The sequence below is a fragment of the Melozone crissalis genome, unplaced genomic scaffold (assembly GCF_028551555.1).
Source record: "Melozone crissalis strain CALT ecotype California unplaced genomic scaffold, PUWL_Pcris_2 ptg000004l_1, whole genome shotgun sequence".
NCBI classification, from domain to species: domain Eukaryota; kingdom Metazoa; phylum Chordata; class Aves; order Passeriformes; family Passerellidae; genus Melozone; species Melozone crissalis.
In genome coordinates, this window is record NW_026535782.1 from 27414382 (window position 1) to 27434820 (window position 20439).

The 20439-nt window shown below is 38.3% G+C and overlaps 1 protein-coding gene across 3 annotated transcripts in view; it reads right to left on the reverse strand.

The window, feature by feature from the left end:
- PTPRR (protein tyrosine phosphatase receptor type R) overlaps window positions 1–20439 on the reverse strand; it is a 138751-nt gene that overhangs the window by 105248 nt on the left and 13064 nt on the right. For all 3 annotated transcript variants that reach the window (XM_054276267.1, XM_054276275.1, XM_054276283.1), the window contains exon 2: window positions 19127–19431. In XM_054276267.1, coding sequence (XP_054132242.1) covers window positions 19127–19431 — 305 coding nt within the window. The remainder of the gene's footprint in view (window positions 1–19126; window positions 19432–20439) is intronic.

Here is a 20439-nt window from a genome sequence, read left to right on the forward strand (position 1 = left end):
ACGGGACATTCCTGTGAGAGGCAGCTGAGGGGGGTCAGAATCCATCCAAGATCCACCTGAGAGAGGCACCTGGGCATTCCCACCTGGCCTCGACATACATTCATCCATTGGATTCTATGTTTTTCAAGAGGACTCTCATCCCCAAGAAGACCAGATGGAGAGGATCATCAGGATGCTGGTGGGATCCACAGAATGGTGATATTTTATCTGTCTTTGTCACTCTCTTTCTGTCCCCCCCACCTCTTTTCTCTTTCATTCTCTCTCTCTGTCTCTCTCACATTTAGTGTTAAATAAAACCCTTACATGGCATATGGTCTCATTTACACCTTAATTTGAGCAGAGCCATCTCTCATAATTTTAAGAACTGGACCATAACATCAATCTATGTATTTTGTATGACAACTCATATAACTGCTCACTGGTCAGGAAACATGCATATAATAAAAGGAGGAATCACAAACACATTGAAAAACAAAAAAACCCAAAAAACTGTATCATTTGCTCTACAATCATTATCAGAAGGCACTATTAAGAGGCAATACAAATTTACCCAGTTTTGATAAGGAATTTTTAGGTATCATTTTTTTTAAAGAAGCAAAAGATAAAAACAGAAATACCCATAAATACATTTATGCACATTCAACAGAAATCTTAAAGGCTCTGCATCTTGCAAAACTTTCTAACTACAACTGAAAAGCAGAAGATTGGTTATAGGACCATCATTACAATTAAACATTCTAATGAAGTAATACGTTGCCAAACACAGAAACATCTGGTGGGTCACAATTACAACTATAAAATAATAATTTGGTAACATTTAATCTCTATAATTTGAGTTAACTTAAAACAGAGAAAACTAAAGGAAGACTTGGACATAGATTCTGCCACCAGTGTTTGATGCCTCTCTGTCCAAGGATTTCTCCCCATGTAGACCTGACAGAGGGAACGTCTGGGGTGGGATCTCTCAGTCATGCCAGGTCCCTGCTCCCAGCATGGATTCAGATGCCCTTCTGGCAGCTTAGTTATGCCAGGGAGAAAGAGGACAAGGTGTCCTTTCCGTATTGTGGTTTCACTAAAAATTCAAGTTATGTCTTCAAATCATCCACCATGCTTAAAGCACACAGGCACTGGCAGACCCGCCCAGGTCCCACCATAGGTATGGTCAGGTATATGGTTATTGACAGACTGGAGGGCAGCAGCCCAAGTCCCCACTAGTGAAGGGATACCTCACAGTCCTGCTATAGCCACTAAACATGCATGGACAGCTGGTAGCCAAGCATTTGGCTGGAACATGCTGCACAGCAAGCCAAGGGAGCAGCTGACAGAAATGAAACACACTGCATGAATGCAGGTGCCATGACCAAAGTCTGCTCCAATAGCTACCAAAGTTAAAAGGAATCTCCACAAAAGCCACAACCCTTCAACTCACTAGTTCTTCAGTTCTAGTTACTTAAAGTCTTTTATTGATAGGCAGATAGATGAAAACATATTCCTTGGCAATAATTATATGACTAATGTATTTAAATGTATAAATTTATATAAATGACAAATATAAGAGATCAATAGTTATTATTTTTACCATGCAACGCATGATAAAGGTAGACTATTTTCCAAAAGAAGAAAAAATCACACAAAACTGAGTGGCAAGTAGAAACTTCACAGTGAATTCTTGTAATTTATTTTCATAATTACAGGTCTCAATTACTACTAATAAAATTGCCAGTTATTCACGGTCTTATTATACAAGGTTAACAGAGATTTGGGAAATGCATACGCTATGTGAAAATTGCATTTAATAAAAGCAATTAGGTGAATGAATATTGTCCATTACCACCTATGAGTACAGGGACATCTGGTGGACAACATTGTTACTTGATGTATTTTCACTAGACATTTTTCCTCCAAAACTCTACTGAGTACAAATTCAACCCATTCAATGCCTACACTTATACTGCATACTTTTATGTTGCGAAGTAGCCTTTGACATGTACACCTTACAACAAATTAATCTTAAACTAATATTTCATTTAGCTGAGATAACTTTTTTGTTGTCTTTGAGCAAGCACCAAGTTAGCTTTGGTTAGTCACAATTCATGTGGCAAACATCATCCTTCTCAAAGTGAAAATATATTTTTTCTGTAACATTTTGTCAAGACCAGCAAAATTTTATCTTGGACTTCAAAGTACATTTTGGTCATGAGTTTAAATAGGATTTTTCAGCAATTGGTTATACAATAATTTAATTCCTGGTCTGTGAGTACTTGGATGTAAGTGCTTTGCAATAATTCCTTCAGCAACTGGAATCCAAAAGTCCATGCAACACTGCAAAAGCAAAGCAACCCTATACCAAAAGCAGGAATATTCTATAATTGTTTATTTCAGCTTAACACAAACAAATAAGAAAACAGGTGCACTCACAATGAACCAAAGCAGTTATCTGCCATAAACAAGACAAATAAACCCAAAAAAACTCAACTACAAAACCACAAACAAACAAACCAACAAGAAAACCAAAACCCCACCAGACCAAAAAAACCCTAATTCATATCAGAGTTGAGAACACCTGCCATATTGCCTTAGTATAGGGTGAGAAAATGGACATTACAGTTCAAGAAAATTTCCAATATCCACAGCATTGTCAGAGATCCAGTAACAGAACAGCTCTGGGCAAAAAGGCGCATTCCCAGTAAAGGAGAAAACTACCAAGGGAACTGTATAGGTTTAGGATAAATTTAGGAGGAAATGTGTTGAAAGGGTGTTTTTTTTTAAACAAAGAGTAGGTTTTAATAGAAATAATTTAAATAGCTTTTTAAAATAGTTTTTTGACATGTATTACTGGGAGAAGAGAGAGAAGTGTAGGCTACAAAATATGTGAAAATTGAGAGGAAAACAGTAGAGTGGTTTGAGACTACAAGACTAAAGGAAGGACCAAAAGACAAAGGTGAAAAGAAAGACAGAAGTAGAGGGTGATTAAGAAGCAAAGGCAAGCCAAGACCCTGGTAACAGCCTGAGGAAAGGGACCACACTTACAGAAGTTAAAAGAGTAGAGCATGAAAAGAATGAGAATGTGTGAGAAAAAGAGATGAGTTTACAGACAGAAGTGTGCAGAAGACCAGTAAGGCATTCCAAGAAGGAAAGAAGACCTAAAATTCCAGTGGCTATATGAGGGCATGACCAAGGAAATGTGCCATTTAAGGCATTTTTCCAAGTTTGAATCTATTATGAAAGATTTTGCATAAGATTAGATATTTGCCTTATCATAGCCTGAAACCCAAAAACATGTTAAAAAAAAAAAAAGACAATAGAAGTGTTGGCTGAGGAAAGGATATGACTTGCACGCAGCAGTGAGAGAGAGAGCAGATGAAGGAACAGAATCACTGGGGACTAGGTGAAGGGATGGTGAGACAAAAGTTTTAAGGAGGCACTACAGACTAGATAGTCTGGGGACAAGAACTCCAGCAAACTTATTACAGGAATGAAAGAGAAGGGTAAAAAGGAGTAGAGAATACTGCTTGGGAAGCACCAAATGGTTGGCTAAAACAGAAAAGAATGAAATAAAAAAGGATGTATGAAAAATGCAGCAATGTTCTGAACCATTGTTTTTGAATACATTACATGCCTGATTAACTGGAGAAAAATACAAGTTTTATGCTGGGCAACACAAAGCAGTTTCAAGCAGTTAGGACTCTTATTTTCATAAGTTTCACATCAATTCACATCAGCAGTATTAAGTTGTAAGTCCCAGTAGAAAATATCATTCAGGAAAGAATGAACAATGCAGAAGTAATGTAATGCAAGTTTGGCTGAAATGATTGTCTAGTTGACAATGATTTTAACTAAATTACTCCTGAATATACATTCAATTTCTAAAAAGTAGACAATAACAGAGTGTAAAAAATTTAAATAGTAAAGTTTTATTCATTCCTTTCTGTTTATGTAATTTATCTGGTATTGCCTCTGAAAAACAATTTCTGCCTTTCCACTTCACCAGAGAAAGCACATGGACTGCATGTGATCTTGCCTCCCTGTACAAAAACACGTGTCTGAATTTTTACTTTACGGTGTTTTATTAATTTTGGTTTTTCTTTAGCAAAGGTGCAGAAACTCCTTACTATCAATATCTTGCATGAGCAACTCAGTATAATCACAATTATCAGGATAATCTGTGTTGAGACTTGTGCTGATACACTGCCTCCTGATTTTGTACAGACTGTTAGCAAAAGAACAGCTAAGAATAGCTTCTTTCTCCTGTTCCTGTCCCCAGAATTTCTTGTCAGGTTTTTAGTTTTATACTGCTAAGAAATAATATATTGCTGATAATCTCACTAAGGAACAACATACTGAAGATCTTAAGAAGATTGATTTATTTCAGAATAAGCAACAGATATGTGGTAGAGCTTTATATTGCATGTGGGAGACCCCAGCTCAGGCCCCTGATCTGTATGTCCTTCAGGATGAAGAGTTATTGCTTTGTCCTTATATGCCACATGATAAATTGAATGACTAGACTTCCAGACAAACCTTTTTCCAACAACACTACAGATTCCACTCAGCTGAACTAATTCAATAAAATCTAATCTGGAAAGAAGAGCACAACATTTCAGAGTGTAAAAGAGACTTGGCCTTGCAACCCCCATATATTGAAGGCCAATCTCAAAGGCACTGAAAATTCCCCCTCCATCAGCCTATCTCACCTCCATCCTACAATGTAAATAAAGGACACCAAATAACCTGACTTGGATGGTTTAACCAATTTCCCCTGTGACTCTCAGTTCCTACCAGGATGTGACAAAAGAGGCGCTGGAACCTGAGCACTCATTGTAGCCTTGAGCCTTGGGATTTTTGTGATACATGACTTTCATTCCCTCCTTACCTCCAAGTTAAAGGATTTAAATATTTTCATTTTATCCCAGTGAGGTTTTTTTTTTACCTCAAAATTCTCTAAAAAGGGAATTAATTTTCAGCTCTGCCTTGAGTTTTTTGACTCAGAAGACTTCACTCATTTCAGTGGTTCTTGATCAGCAGCTCATACAGCTCAATTGCTACAAGGAATGTGTGATCCCCTCTATTACTAATGAGCTGTTAGAGAGCTGTTTCACAGTTGATGTGATATGAAAGTGAAGGTATTTTTGCATTGCCTCACCATCAAAGTAATTTTGAAAGAAATCCACAATTAAAGAAAAGGGCAAGAAAAAGAAAGAGTCAGCCAGCCTCCAGGCAGAATAACATTTAGGAAAGCAAAGATGAAGTGTCTATGTTGAAGAGACTTAACATTGTAGACAAGCCAAGAGAATAAATTGCTATGTATTGGAGCCAAAGATTATAGCAAATTCCTTTCTATTACAATTAAAGAAAATACAATTGTAGTAACATGGCCAAAAGAGCAAAGATCAATAGCAGAAGACCATTGGATGGCAAGGGTTATAACAACATTATGACAAAGAAGAGCTAGCAGCATTTGCCAAACTTTGCTTGACAAAGGCTAGGATCACTGGGACTGGCAACACATGAGATATTAATGAGGCCACATTGATTGAACTGTCCTTTTAACTATCAGACATGTCTTTCTGAAGCATTTAATTTCTTCAGTGATTGATCAGAAAATATGAATATGCAGCATGCCAAAAGCACTGGTTTTTTGTTTAAAGTCTCTTACCTTTAATGAAATTAATTTAAAGGGCTGTGCTCATAACAGAAGTCTGGACAAGTGGCACCCCATGAGTCAAACAGGGGATGCAAGGAAATTCTGACTAGCCCCTGGAACACCCTGCAGCTTTATGCTAAGCCTAATTTACAACTCACTAAAAGATAATGGTAGAAAGCAAAAGTGAATTTGATGAGGCCCAAGAGAAAGCCTTGAGAAACATTGAACAAACTTGGCTGGTCAGCCAAATAAACTGGTGGCATTGCAGAAGAAGAAATATCAATTACATGAGAACAAGAGAAAGGGCTTGACTGTGGCATTGACAGCTGGGAACATTCAGGTCTGGCTTGGAAATACAGTCAGTGTTCAAGCTGTCCTTGATCATCAGTTTAATGGCACATGAATATGGAGACACCAAAGTTGCCCTTAGGCATTAGCAGCTCAGAGTCAGAGGGATTCCATAACTCAGTATTGATATTGATGCTCCTCATGCTCTGCAATACACTTTCCAGCACTGGAACTCTAAGGGATTTTTTTGTTAGAGACGGCCAGCTCTGTGCTCTTGTGCTATGCCTTAGATAGCAAGCCCTGAAAGATGTGACCTAACTCTGTGCCCAGGACATCTACTTCATGCTCCTCACTCTCTACACCCACCTGAAAGGAGGCTGTAACCAGGTGGAGGTCAGTCTCTTCTCCCAGGCAACAGGACAAGAGGACACAGACTCAAGCTGTACCAGAGCAAGGTTACGCTGGACATTAGGAAAAAATTCTTCACAGAAAGGGTGCCTGGGCACTGGAATGTACTGTCCAGGGTGGTGGTGGACTCACTGTCCCTCGAGGTGTTTAAGAAAAGACTGGATGTGGCACTCAGTGCCATGGTCTGGTTGACAAGGTGGTGTTATGTCATAGGTTGGACTTGATGATCTCAGAGCTCTTTTCCAGCCCAGGTAATTCTGTAATGGTCTTAATATATTCTATCATAGTTTTACATGACACTATAAGAGCTTTTTTTTCATTATCTACAACATTCTTTAGTCCCTTACTTTGAATAAAGAAAAATTGAATATAAAAACATCCTACTCATAACACCTGCACATAAATAAATATGGCACTTGAAAATAAACTGCCTATCTCTACTTTTTTGTAGCATATTTATCACCACAACAAAGATGTACTATTCTAACTATATAATATTATTGTCAGACTGAATCTTGTATATTTTTAGGACCAATAGTGTAAATCCATTTCCTGGTTAAAATTTTTCTTTAAGTATTTTATCAAAACAATCCTGATCATTTTGCCATAGTTGTACCTCTTTGGCAGAATAAGCTTATAGCTCAAGTCCCACATTGATTTCAGCATTTATAAAATGTTCTCATTTTGTAATACAAAACATTTAGTTTGGCCATTTTAGTAATGAAATTAGATCACTATTAAAGATTATAAAATGAGAGTTTAAATTATTATGTTTAAAAACAAGAAAAGTGAAAAAAACCCACAAAAAGGTATTTTCTTTAGTGTTCCCTTGCTCCTACTGTCATGAAGGAGTGGGCATAGAATGAACTGCCTAAAAAGGGTCCTCAGAATCTCTGCCTTTGGAAGAGCAGGCTCACTGACAGTCACTGTAAACAATAGATTACCTTAGTTTTGTAACTTTACCATACAGTCAGTAGAAGCATTTGGAATTGTCTGGGAAATTCAACAGTTAATTCTACAAACACAGTAGTATTCCATCATGCTTTCTGAGCAAGTTAAAGTAGAACACAACTTGCATTGACCAGAGGAAGAGCGTAATTAAAATAGAAAAAAAACCCCAAACATTACTAAAGTAGCACTGTTTTGCAAGTATTTTTAATGGATCAGGCCCTCAGCCTTCTAAAATTAATTAATGTTTTAATGAAAGTTGTCTGTTATCTGACTAGAAAATCTAGTTTTTCTAATATCCAGCTACCCTGGATTTCAATTAAGACTCAAAGAGACAAGAACTGATGAAGAGGACATCATAAATGATTTATGGATGTCCTACTTTTGTGTATGGTACATTAATTATTCTACTTAATGCATCCACATGGTTTTCTAATTCATTCATTACCAAAAGCATCACATTACAGTTATTTCATTAAAGTTTATATCCATTTTCAGGAAGATTCTTACAAAGTATATTAAAAAATTTAAGCCTCAATCAGATTTTTTATTTAGTCTATGGATTTCAAATCAGATATCTATCTATTAAATTATTGCTCTATTACCTGTTGTCAGTTGCTGTTGTTTTGTTTTGTTTTAGATTAATATATTGATCAGCATTCTAGAGATTTCTTGCTATTTCATTATTTGTGTGGTCTTTTACAGATGCAGTTTATCATTCCCTTTTTGCCCAACTCCAGTCATTTGTTCCCAACCACAAACGTATACAGCATGCCAGAGGGCTGTTCCTACAGCTATTAACCACCCTCCCTTCTCCCACCACAGCCTCCCTTTAACAGGAATTCTACCAGGGTCAGTCCAGATGCCCTTAAAATTAAGTATATGTCAGAGTAGCCAAGGGAGAAAGGGGAGAGGTCTTTAATTAATGTAGCTACAGTTTAAACAGAAAGGAGGGGGGGAAGGGGAGTATTTTTAATTTTCAAGTTAATTTCTATTGCATGAACACACTTTTATTGCAGCTAACTAGGCAGAGCCACAGCATCCTGTAACCCCATTTCAGAGAAAGTCTGTGAGAAAGGTTTTGGGGACAATGTCTGCTTATTTTTCATCTTCAGCTAAAATAAGGAATATAATTTCTACACTGCTGTAACTTTACTTTGCCTAAAGAATAGAAAGGTTCTAAGAGTGCAGTATTTAAGGTCATTCTTCCACTCATCCAAAACATTTACGTTTTAAAGGACTGACAGCTCAGAAAACGGCACTACTCTAAGACTACATGTTACAGTACCTGAAAGTAAACTGTTAAAACATGAAATTGAAATATCACATACATTTGTAAAGAGTAGCCTCCAGAGCTGTGTTCTTAATTAGACAACATACCATGTGTTGCACAAAGAAAGCGTGTCAGCAACAATTTGGCTAAACAAAGCAGAAAGCTGTAAGCACTGCCAGAACACCACAGGACCATACAAGAAGTGATCCTTACTCCCCTGAGTGTGTTTTCAAAAAGAAAACAAGATTACTGGTACAATTAGTACCAGCAAAAAGATAACCTTTATTCACACACAGAATCACACACAGAATGACTAGGCTGGAAGAGAACTTCAAGATCATTGAACCCAACCCAGCCCTAACACCTCAACTGGATCATGGCACTGTGTGCCACATCCAGTCTTTTTTTAAACACACCCAGGGATGGTGACTCCCCCATCTCCTCAGGCAGACAGTTCACTCTTTCTGTAAAAAACTATTTCCTAATATCCAACCTATATTTTCCTTGGCGCAGCCTAAGCCTGTGTCCTCTGGCTCTGTCAGTTGCTGCCTGGAGAAAGAGACCAACCCCCTGACCACAGCCACCTTTCAGGGAGTTGCAGAGAGTGATAAGGTCACCCCTGAGTCTCCTTTTCTCCAGGTTAAACACCCCCAGCTCCCTCAGCTGTTTCTCACAGGGCTTGTGTTCCAAGCCCCTCACCAGCCTTGTTGCCCTCCTCTGGATGTGCTCTAGGTACTTTTGAAAGTACCAACAGAAAAATGGGGAAAAACATTAAGTTCAATTCAATCTGTGACATTGTATAAATTTAGTTTAGTATATTTTAAATGAAAAAAATTCATTTACATTGTCATTGATGTCTATGCATTGTTTATTAACAATGACTATTCCCAAGGAGAACATGTGATCCCATCCAAATTTGTACAAAGCAGATGTTCCACTATTATTCTCCAACAGCTAAAAAAGGTTCAAATCTAAATCTGTTACAATTCATGCTTAAATAAGCATTGACATAACATATCCAGTCAACCACCTTTCTACACTATGAAACACTATTATTTTAGCAGTCCTCATATACAGCCAGACATTCTTCATGATGCATCTATCCTATACTTAATTTAAAGCACTGTAACCACTAAAAGTATTGTCCACCAGTTCATTGTGGTGCAGAGACAAGTAGGAATTAGCTCCATTACAAATCGTCAGTCATGGCTGACTTTCAAAGGGAGGACAGTGAACACCACTTTAATGCTTTCAGCAACAAGACAAAAGACAGAAGAATTTGTATCTCTCTGCTTACTTCCCTTTCCACGTACCAGTTTGATATTGAGGTGACTGAAAAAACATCCTTCACCTGAGAGCTATGCTATCACATTTAAACCCTAGTATCATCTGAGCCTGTGCATTTAATTTCAGAATCCAATATTTATTCTTTACAAAAGAGATGCCAAAGTGCAGAAATGCTAGACCTAGGAAGCATTTTAAAAAGTAAATTCAGATGATCATCTTCTGCTCCAAAATATTGTTTGGTATTGTTTGGCTTATTCAAAAATTTAAAACTGTGTTTTAAAATATCACATATTAATGTCATAATGATAGAAAAATAATGTGTTTTAAATTATTTTTCAAAAGCAGTTTTTAGAAGGCTTAATATTTAATGGGTTACACATAGGAGCACATTATGAACCATCTATTAAGGAACTTTATAGAAGCTGTCACTTTTCCTAACAACAAAGTTAGAAGTGAAGAACCAGAAGGATTATTCCAGAGACTGAACTGCCAGATCCAACAAAACATTGACTGATAAGGAAACACATGCTGTCTTGCTGTCTTTTATCTGAGTGCCCTTTATCTGCCTTTTAAATATTTCTGTAGGGGACTTGAGTTTTCACAAAAATAGTTCTCTGAGGGTGCTAAAAGAATTTTTAAATGCTTCTGGATTCTTTATTCCTGAACATTATCAACACGATGCATAGATTTATTGTGGGTAGTAGTCACCGATTTTCTATTGGTGGGTCTCATGATCCCAATAGGGCCATCTAGCTTATTTATGATTTTGAACATAAAAATGTGTGAATATAGGGACGGCACCTGTAACTCTGTATGCCAGGAAACTTCCCCTTTCCTTAGTCCAATTTAGGCAGTAATAGGTTTCCACTCACTTGTAAGAGGAAAAGAGAACATTGATAGAGGTAGAGCAACCTCCTGAACGTCTGAAGTCCAAGCCTGTCTGTACAGTTCTAGGTAATGAAGTCAGTGCAATTCCAAGCACTGAGGAGTACTCTGAACTCAAATGCCAAAACAACCAAAGTGCAGTTTGGACACTGTCATAAAAAAGGCAAAGACTTTCCACTATTGTCTAAATCTCTGTGTCTTCTTCTGGAATCCAGTACAGCATGGCACAGAAACAGTATAGAAGCCTTGTTCAATCAGAGGAATAAACGGGGCCATGTAAGAAACAAGGCTGGGGGATCTTGGGGGGCTTTGTTTGGGGGCGGGAAGGGTTGCCTCTTTTGGAGAACAAATCAAAACACATACAAGATATTTGTACTGGATCAGCTCAAGAACAATATTTCCCTGAATTTTCAGTTACTTGAAACAATGTGATTTGGGCAAACAAATAATTTCATCTGACAGTATGAGAAAAGTGGTGCTCTCTACCCCTTAGCACAGCAACTAAATCATGTGAAATGAGAAACAGCTCAAATTCAGTTTTCTCCCCTACCTCCTTTAAAACAAGCCTTTAAGGCAGCTCTCCTACACCTGGGTAAAGAGCCTAAGTAACACTGAAGATCTTTGCTTTGGCTGCAACTGTATCTGAATTTAATGTCATAGAAATGCTTTAAAAAAATTTAAAATTATCAATTAATAAAGATTTTTCCTAGAGGACAAAATTCACATATTTGAAGAATGGGATAACATAAGCAGATTCTGCTCTGCTACACACTGGTATTTAATTTATAGCTGGGATTGGCCAGTAACATGAATACACACTTGAAAGAAATATGGAACAGCTGACATTTCCTTTAGAGAAACTGCCCAAGGCTAACTGTCAATGACAGTTTAGGCTTTAGTTTAAAAACATATAACATGCCTGCTCCTGAAATCCCCTTTTGATTTAAACAGTGCAGCTTTTGGAAAAAAAAATTAAATTACTTCAAGAAACATCTTCCCTTCACTAAAAATGCAGGAAAAGGAACGCAGTGACTGAAGAGGATATGGGCAATTTGTGAAAGATATGAACAGCTTTTGTGCAACATCCCACTGAATGTTATAAAAGCACCCCCAAAGTTGCCTTCAGTAAGATAATCAATCAAAGCACTAGGTTGCTGAATATCCTACTAACATTCTTTTAACATTTTGCAAATCAGATGGAAAGAAGTGCCTTAAGGAGGTTTTAGAGCATGTTACAACCAACCTAATGCAATCATTCCTGTTTTCCACAAAGACTGACAGCAAACACAATACCATGCTAATGGTTCAGTATGCAATTATCCCTGCTGAAGTGCACAGAGGGAAGCAGAAAGCAAATGAGGCCAACTAATGCAGACTCTCTAGATTTCTTTGTGCAAACAAAATCCAGAATGACAGAGCTGCAGGCTACTAGGTCTATTTGCAGGGCTTGCTACAGATATGTTATGTCGAGTATAATAACTTAAGGAGTAATGGCGAGCATCAATCTCTCACAAGAAGGTGGACTTGAGTCCAGAAGCAAAATACTGTGAAGACCTGATATTTGGGGTCACAATGTAAAAAGACACAACAGTGATTAGAACAATCACACTAAGTGTATTGGCTGATACTGCCCACTCCTGAAACGTGTGACTAACATTTAGAGCTTGTTAACAATTCAGCGCTGTAATTATAATAAGATCTTAAAATTTCACTAACAGCATGGCACTCATCCTCTGCTATTCCAAGTATTGCACAAATACATGACCTGGAAAGGGAGATGGATACAGCTGATACTTCACTAGGTTCTAAGATCTTACACCTCAGAAAGCTCCTTTGAGAAGTTACTGCAGAGACATGATTTTCTATTTATGCCTCCTTGGCCTGGGCTAGTGCCAACCCCTTTCCTAGGCCAGCAATAACAGATGTTCAGTGACAAAACATGACATTTGACTTTTCGTTATATTTCATAGATAGTTAGCTTGACTGTTTGCCCCAGCACTGATTGACCTGTCATTTATGGACTACTTGTTCTCCTCACTCATATTTTTTGCCTTATTTTCAATCCATTGTTTTAGCTTAATGTACTTTCAAAAGTATTTTGACCATCTCTTCACAAGGTCTACAGAGGGACTGAGCTTAGGGTACTCTTACTAGCCAGGAGGAGTAGGATGCAGAGAGCCCTCTGAGTTGCAGCACCAAACTGTGCGTGATCTGTCCACACACACAGGAAAATGGGGTTTTTTGAGTCAGAATTTGACAGACTTGAGGCTGAGACCCCAGGGTCAGGCATAGTATTCAAAAAAGCAGCTCCTTAGTCACTTCTATTATTGCAATATAGCATAATCACATCTAGAAATGCATAGAACTACATGTACATATGTTTACATCTATGCCAGTGAAAATCAGGGCATTACTGTACAGGATTGATGGGATGATAAACCTACCATTTTGAATAACTTTCAAATTGACCGTAGTATAACATATCATGCAACACATGATGCAAAGCATCAAATCATTTGGTTCAGAAACTGTGCCTCTTCTTTTTTAAGAACACCCCCAATCCTCTTCCCTTCTATAGGTCCCAAAGAAAATTACTTTTATTCTGTGGTATCCTAAAAGTACTCCTAAATTTCTGTCAAATGGATCATGCTTAGCTATCGACACTTCTCACAGACTCCTATGCATATTTATCAGACTGAGACTGTAACATTTCAAGATACCTTTACTGATTGTTCAGCATGGCCTTACTGGGCCACTTAACTGGGTGGATGTTGAGACAGCAGATGCTGACACGAGGGGTGGCAGAGTTCCTAACAAAGAGAACTGAATAAAGGAAGAGACTTCCTCTTATGTCAAGGCATGGTATTCAGGAAAAAGAATAAAAAAGAGATTCTGAAAAAGCAGTCAGTAAAGTGGACAGCTGGGGAAAAAGTGAAAAAAGCTGTAAGTAAAAAAACATTATCAGAGCATCTTATTGTCTTGCAAGGGATTCTCAGAAGGTCACTTAGCTTCTGGCATGCAGAAAGATCACAGACAACTCAGCGCTGTGACTCAGAGGGCTCTCTCTATCCTACTCCTCTCAGTCAGTAAGACTCAGTGACTTAGCCTTGAAAAAGAAGGCATCTTGTATTACCAAACTGCCAGTGAGAAGAAACATCCATTTTTCATTTAAAGAAAAGTAAAAAATAAATTCCACAAAATTATGGAAATTCCATAGTGCTCTTTGTTCATGAAAGGAAATCTACATTAAATGTCTTCACAAAAGAGGCCGCACTAGGGAAAACATTTTTTGGACTGAAAATAATTGTAAGCATTGGATGCCCCCACCTTTTTATCAGGTTCTTTTAATAGAGTTCTTCTTATGGCCTCCAAACAAAACCAGTCAGTGGAGAGAACTGCAATGCTCAGCAGAAAGGGAATATAGTAGTGTGGCTCCTCTTGTCTCACTGGTCTTTTCAAGGAAGGAGCAAGTGGATGCCTTGTGGGCTCCTAGAGGAACTTAGAGACGACATTTCACATGGAAGCCATGACTTCATAAAGAGTACAAAGTATTAGAAAAAGACACATTTCCAGCAGAAAAGAGGTGTGGGAAGATGAAATAAAATTTTGTAACAAATAATATAGACAAATTCTGGGCTTTGACACTGGAAACTAAACCTGACACATCAGGATATGGGAAATTAAAGGAGAAATAAACTTATACATCTAAGGCCATGTCATCAAGGGAGCAAAAGATGCATCTTTTCTGAGTATGTAGTATGAAGTTATATAAGAGAAATACAGCAGTACTTGTGGGATGAACGTGACGTAAGTGTAAAAGCAGTTCTGCTGTGGTTTCACAGCCACATGGTTTTCAGATACCCAAACCACCCAGAAGAAGCCCACCTACTTGAACTGTGCCCAGATTTGGAAAGGATTTCCACATTATTTCAACATAAAATGTGTTGTTTAAGCTGGGATCAACTCCAGATTAAGATGTCACTAAATGTCTGTGTGTGTGTATGAGTATATACAAATAGGTAGTCAGTGTGCAGCTCTGCCTAAGCACCTATTATCATCAATATGAATCTTGTCACTACAGCCATTTGGAATTAGGGAACTCACCCTGAAGCAGATATCTAGGCTGTATTATACTAGGAGATTAAATGCATCTGGTACTGCTCTCTTGCTGTGAGAAAACTGATGTGGAAATGGTTCATGTCAGCACTAATCTCCGGATCAGTATGATCACATCTAGTCTGCCTATTGGATATGGTCTCCCACCTTTATTAACTCCCTAGTAATCCAGAAAGTGTTTAGAAACATGCTAGATATCTTAATAGATACCAGCCCAAATATCTGGTTTCCACATGAATATCTATTACAGATACATATGTTGCTGTGCTTTATTCTTCCACTGAATCCTCTCTCAAAGTAGCAGCACCTGAAGTTCTTACTTGTGCTCTTCAGCATGTTTGAAAATAAATAGTTCAAATACTGAGACAAAATAAATGTGATGATATGGGAAAGCTATAGCTCTGAGGAATACAACCCTACACAAAACGCCATAGAAAAGGCAAAGAAAAGCTCTGTATGGCTGTCTGTGAATCATACGTGCCATTGCCATTAACTGAAAGAAACTAATTAGATCAATTCAGTTCAGTAACACTCATGAAAATCAAACAAAAAATTAAGAGATGAGCTGAATTTTAGCTACAGTACAGCACTGTGGAATTTCTAAGCAACAGATTTCATGTTTATATAAGAAGGTGTACAGTAAGAATGAGGTGTGTGAAAGGGAAAATTTTGATATATTGAGCAAGTGTATTACCTTTACATTTCCGAAACACTTCACAGGATGCAAGTGAAAAAAGCATCTGAGTACCTTGGTCCAATCTTGGTCCAATACACTTGTGTGCCTGAGAGGCTTTGGACAGACCAAACTACATCAGGTTACAAGGGATAATGCTTTAGCAATCCATGAGGTGATAATTTAGACCTAGTCTGAGCTGAAACCTTTCCTACTGCTTTTCTCTCAAGTTTTTATATGTCTGCATTTTGGCTTTTTTTTAATAAGTATGTTAGACGGTATTTTCTATCATAAGTGATTATCCACATTCTGTTCCCACTTTCCATGTACTGTCTTGACCTTTGTGGTTCTTATATTCAGAACTGGAAAGACTTGGAATAAACATAAATAAACATTTTGAGAACTTGTTCACTGCACTAATAATTCTCTAATACCTTCAATGAGTATATGGTTTCTGAAATGCAGATAAAATAATTCTGAAATAAAAGCTTTCAAATAGAAAATTCAAGTATTACAAAAAATTATGTAACTCTGTATGTTATCCAAGCAATTTTCAGATGACTTAGTCTCACATCATCTAGAGAGACAGCTAAACAGAACATATGGGTAAGCACTAAGGCATTTATAGAACAGTCAAAATGCCTCTAAAAGCTCTGAATTGTCCTTACTTCCTACAATAAACAAGGTGAACTGAACACCAACACACACACACACACACACACACACAAACAAAGGAACTTAATATCAGGTAATGTGATTGCCTTTCATTATATAAAACTCCCTCCTGGAAAATAAATACCTCCTCTTCCTCACTTAGGCAAACAAGAACTACACTATCCCCAGTTTCAGTAAAATTACTTCTTAATATGTTCTTTATTGTTAGTCACAAAACATCGCTTTTTGACAAAATACCTGCAGAATTCTTGGCTTCACAGCACTCTGCTGGGCATTGGCAACATTTTCCTTGTCAGATGGTTTAGTCCTTAGTACAAAATGCCACCTTGTAATATGCACTAGGCATCCATCTACCCTGCCTTTCCACTTTAATCATGAAGAAAATGGACCTTAAGTCACTGAAATTAGCTTGAATTCAGTTTCCTCTCCTCCACAGAGCTAACAGAGCATAGATTTATTAAAAAAAAAAAAGTTGCTGGCTTTCATACTAAATCACAATGTGCACCAATCATGTAACTGGATTACAGGAAGCACCAACAGTAGCAACTGCTCTTTCAAGTTGAGCAACCAGCAACATTGCTAAAGGCTGAAACAAAAGGGGTCAGCCAGGGCAAAACAACAAACACTCACACTTGCCCTACATATTAAAAACCAGAAAGCAGCAACAGGCAGTAAGTGCTAATTCAAAACAAAGAGGGAGCAATACACATGCAATTCAAAACAAACCAGCTTCCCTTGGTAATTACATTAACACTACAATCTACTTCAGGTGACATTCAAGAGGGAGCAACAGAATGTTGAAATACAGAAGCCTGGAAAGAGCAGAGCTGTGCTTGGATGATGGCAACCACTCTGCTGTGGGACAGCTGCCCTTTTAAAGAAGGCATCTTCAAAATTCTGATGGTGGGAATAGTCCAATGCACTGCCTGACTCACAGCACTTTGGCCTCAAACATATGCTTCCCCAAAGGCTTTTTCTGAAAGGATGACATTAGAAACAAACCAAAACCACTGTCCTTCAGCACATCCAGAGAAAGCTGAAGAACCCAAGCAATAAACAGCTTTCATGTCATGATTAGCTCATGCTGTTATACCTCCCCTTAAAGCACATATGGTTCTCAGCCAGAACAGAAGGCTTCAGAGCAGCAGTTCCATCCTAGAAATGCAGTAGCAAAGCCTCAGACCAAAGCCACTTAATGAGAACTTAATACAGATTTAATGGACCTTTTTTTTAATGTGAATTTATCTGCCAATTGAAAATCTGCCTCATTTAGCTTTTAATGCAGGCACAGAGCCAGTCAGCTAAAATCAGGGTAGCCCTAGAATATTTTGCAGGATTCTTCCATTACGACTTGAGGACCATGGGACTCCAAAACTGTGCAAAACCCTAGTAAAACAACAATTCATAGATAACAATGTCATCTAATGAAAAAAAAGCAGGGCCATGCCTATTCTGAGTTCCTTGCACTAATAGAAAGGAACTTCTACACCTTGAGTAGAAGTGAGATAATGCTTGCACTGGAAAGAAGGGAGCAGGTACCTTCACTACAGAGTCAGCCCTGCTGGCTTAGGCTAGCTTTGAGGATAGATACCTCCAGTTGCTTGGCATCTCCTTCCTTTGATCAATACCATTCAGTATTGGGACTCTGTTTGCAGTTGGCCTGTCCACAGCAAGGCAAGACTGACAGTCCCTTATTTTGCTCTGATATGGATACTTCCACACAGCTAGTACACTAACAGTGCTAGCCATATAAACTCAGGTGAGGTGGTCTTCTTTGTATGGGATGCAACAAGTCCAGGGCACAGCTTTTTGAGCCTAGTTCCCTGACAGTACTTTTTATCTGCTAAAACTAATAATGGGCAAATAAAACTACTACCATCTTTTTTTTTGCCCTGATTATTCTTTTCATTGTCACTACTCTATTGCACTTGGAGCATTCATGAGGGCAGATCTCTAGAGTACCATACAGGGAACTCGTATGGGATTCTGAAACACTTGCTATGCTAACGTGCTCTTATGTTCTGTGTTCTTTTTCCTTGTTTGTAAAGTCCATTCTCTTTTAATCTCTCATCTTCCTCTGAAACAAGCAATTTACAGATTTCACTTTAATCTTTTTTAGTTCCCTCTAATGAGTGCACAAGTGGCTCTTCTTCCCTCCAGCAATCAAGGAGAGCTGCCCACGCATGGGGGTGAGGAAAGCAGTGTCTGTGCAGAACACATACAGACTGTACCGTGCACCCCACCAAGGACAGCTCTCCTGATAGCAGGCTGCTCCAGTGGCCTGAAGGGTGAGGATGCAGCAGGGCAGCACCAGGATATGGGTAAACTGACAGGCCCTTCACTGCAGGAGGGAGCACTGCCATCACCATCCTCAGAATGGGAAAGGTCACACACACAGAGTTAACTGACACTGGAGGGTCCCCAATCCATATGTCCCAGAAGAAGTGCATACACCAACAAAGCTCTTACTCTTTGCAAGAAACAGGATTTTTTTTTTTGAGGAACAGAAGTGAATGAAACCTTTATGTCACCCTTTAAAAACCTCACTGCCTCTATAGAATAGTTCTCTGAAGTACATTTTCTTGTGACCTATGCAGAATAAGTTTAAAGCCTATCCAGAAAAAAATGTGCAAACATCAGTCAAGACAAGAGGATCAACAGCATTTGAGGAAAGGTAAGATCTTTACCTACAGAGAGGCCATTTTCTGCACTGGTCCACCAGATTGTTTGTTAATCAGAGTGTGATTATATAAACGCAAATTCCACCAAAGTGAAGAAATTCAAGATAAGAGGTCATTATTTGGATTTAGATGATCAGTCAGGCTACCCAAAGTTGCAATCTGTCTTTATTTAAATACAGGCATATTTATTCTAAAAAATAAAAATTTATTCTAAAAAACCCCTCCAAAACCCATAAAAAGTCACTTACCACAATAATCACATTCGTTGTAGGAATGGGAAGATTCTCCACTTCCAAATCTTGACCAGTCATTGCTAAGAGATTGAGGGATGGGTCATAAACAGACCTGGGGAAGGCTGATTTAACAATTATTGCAGGGTGCAACTTGCTTATTTTGGTGTGGGAAGAAGAACGGAAATTTTGTTTGGAATCCTTATAGCTGTCTGTATCCAAACTTTTCTCCACACTCTCCACATGATGATAAATAAACACAGGTTTTCCACTCTTTCGCTGATGAATTGCCAAAAAGTGATCACTGTCTCCAGAAAAGCAGCCTGTGGAAAGAGAAGAGTAAGTTTAGAATGTCTCTCTTGGCTATTATGTACATGGCACTGGAAATTCAATGAGACCTTTGCATTCTGAGAAATTCAGAAAAATATTTTTGGAATACAAGAATTCACTTAACATCTTACAATGTGTTTTCTATAGCAATAGATTAACAAGATTACAGTCTATTAAGTATGTGAAGTGTACCACATTCTTAAGCTCATTCCCACAGGGCTTTAAAAATGTTATTTATATTTCCAGCCATGGGTACAGTTAAAAAAATTATATACAAAAGCAGAACACATGCTGAGCCAAGTTCAACTTCTGTATTGATATTAACTTCAATCACAAAACTTATGGAGTCAACTTACTGATACATTTTGCCACCCAGTAATACCAAAGATGAGAATAGCAGTGATCATGTTATAAATGGGCACTTAGGAGAAGAGCTAAAGAACCTGATCAAAAAATCAAATTTAAAATTCAGATGAGTCCATAATCCCAATTCTACATTATTTGCTCAGCTGCTTATATCAGGAGATCTTTTAGCTCCATATGCCAACTCTTGTTATGACCCAAACTTCACTCGAGGATTGCCTGGCCAGCCAGTGGAGCATCTGGCTGTCTGCAGAGGAGAACACTGGTGTGTGGCCATACCTTGCACACCTTGGAGCTGGGCAAAAAGAACTCTCTTTGTCCCTTACATTAGGGAACTGGAGACAGGGGACCTGAGCATTGCTAACGAGGAGTTAGAGAGAGTTGGGCCTGCTCAGCCTTGAGACGAGATGGCTGAGAGGAGACCTCATCAATGTCTATCAGTATTTGAAGGCAGGGTGTCAAGAGGAGGTTTCCAGGCTCTTCTCAGTGGTGCTCAGCCATGGGAGAAGAAGCAATGGGCAGAAACTGAAGGACAAGGAAGTTCCATCTGAATATGAGGAAGAACATCTTTGCTGTGTGAGTGACTGAGCACTGGAAGAGATTGCCCAGAGAGATTGTGGAGTCTCCCTGACTGGAGA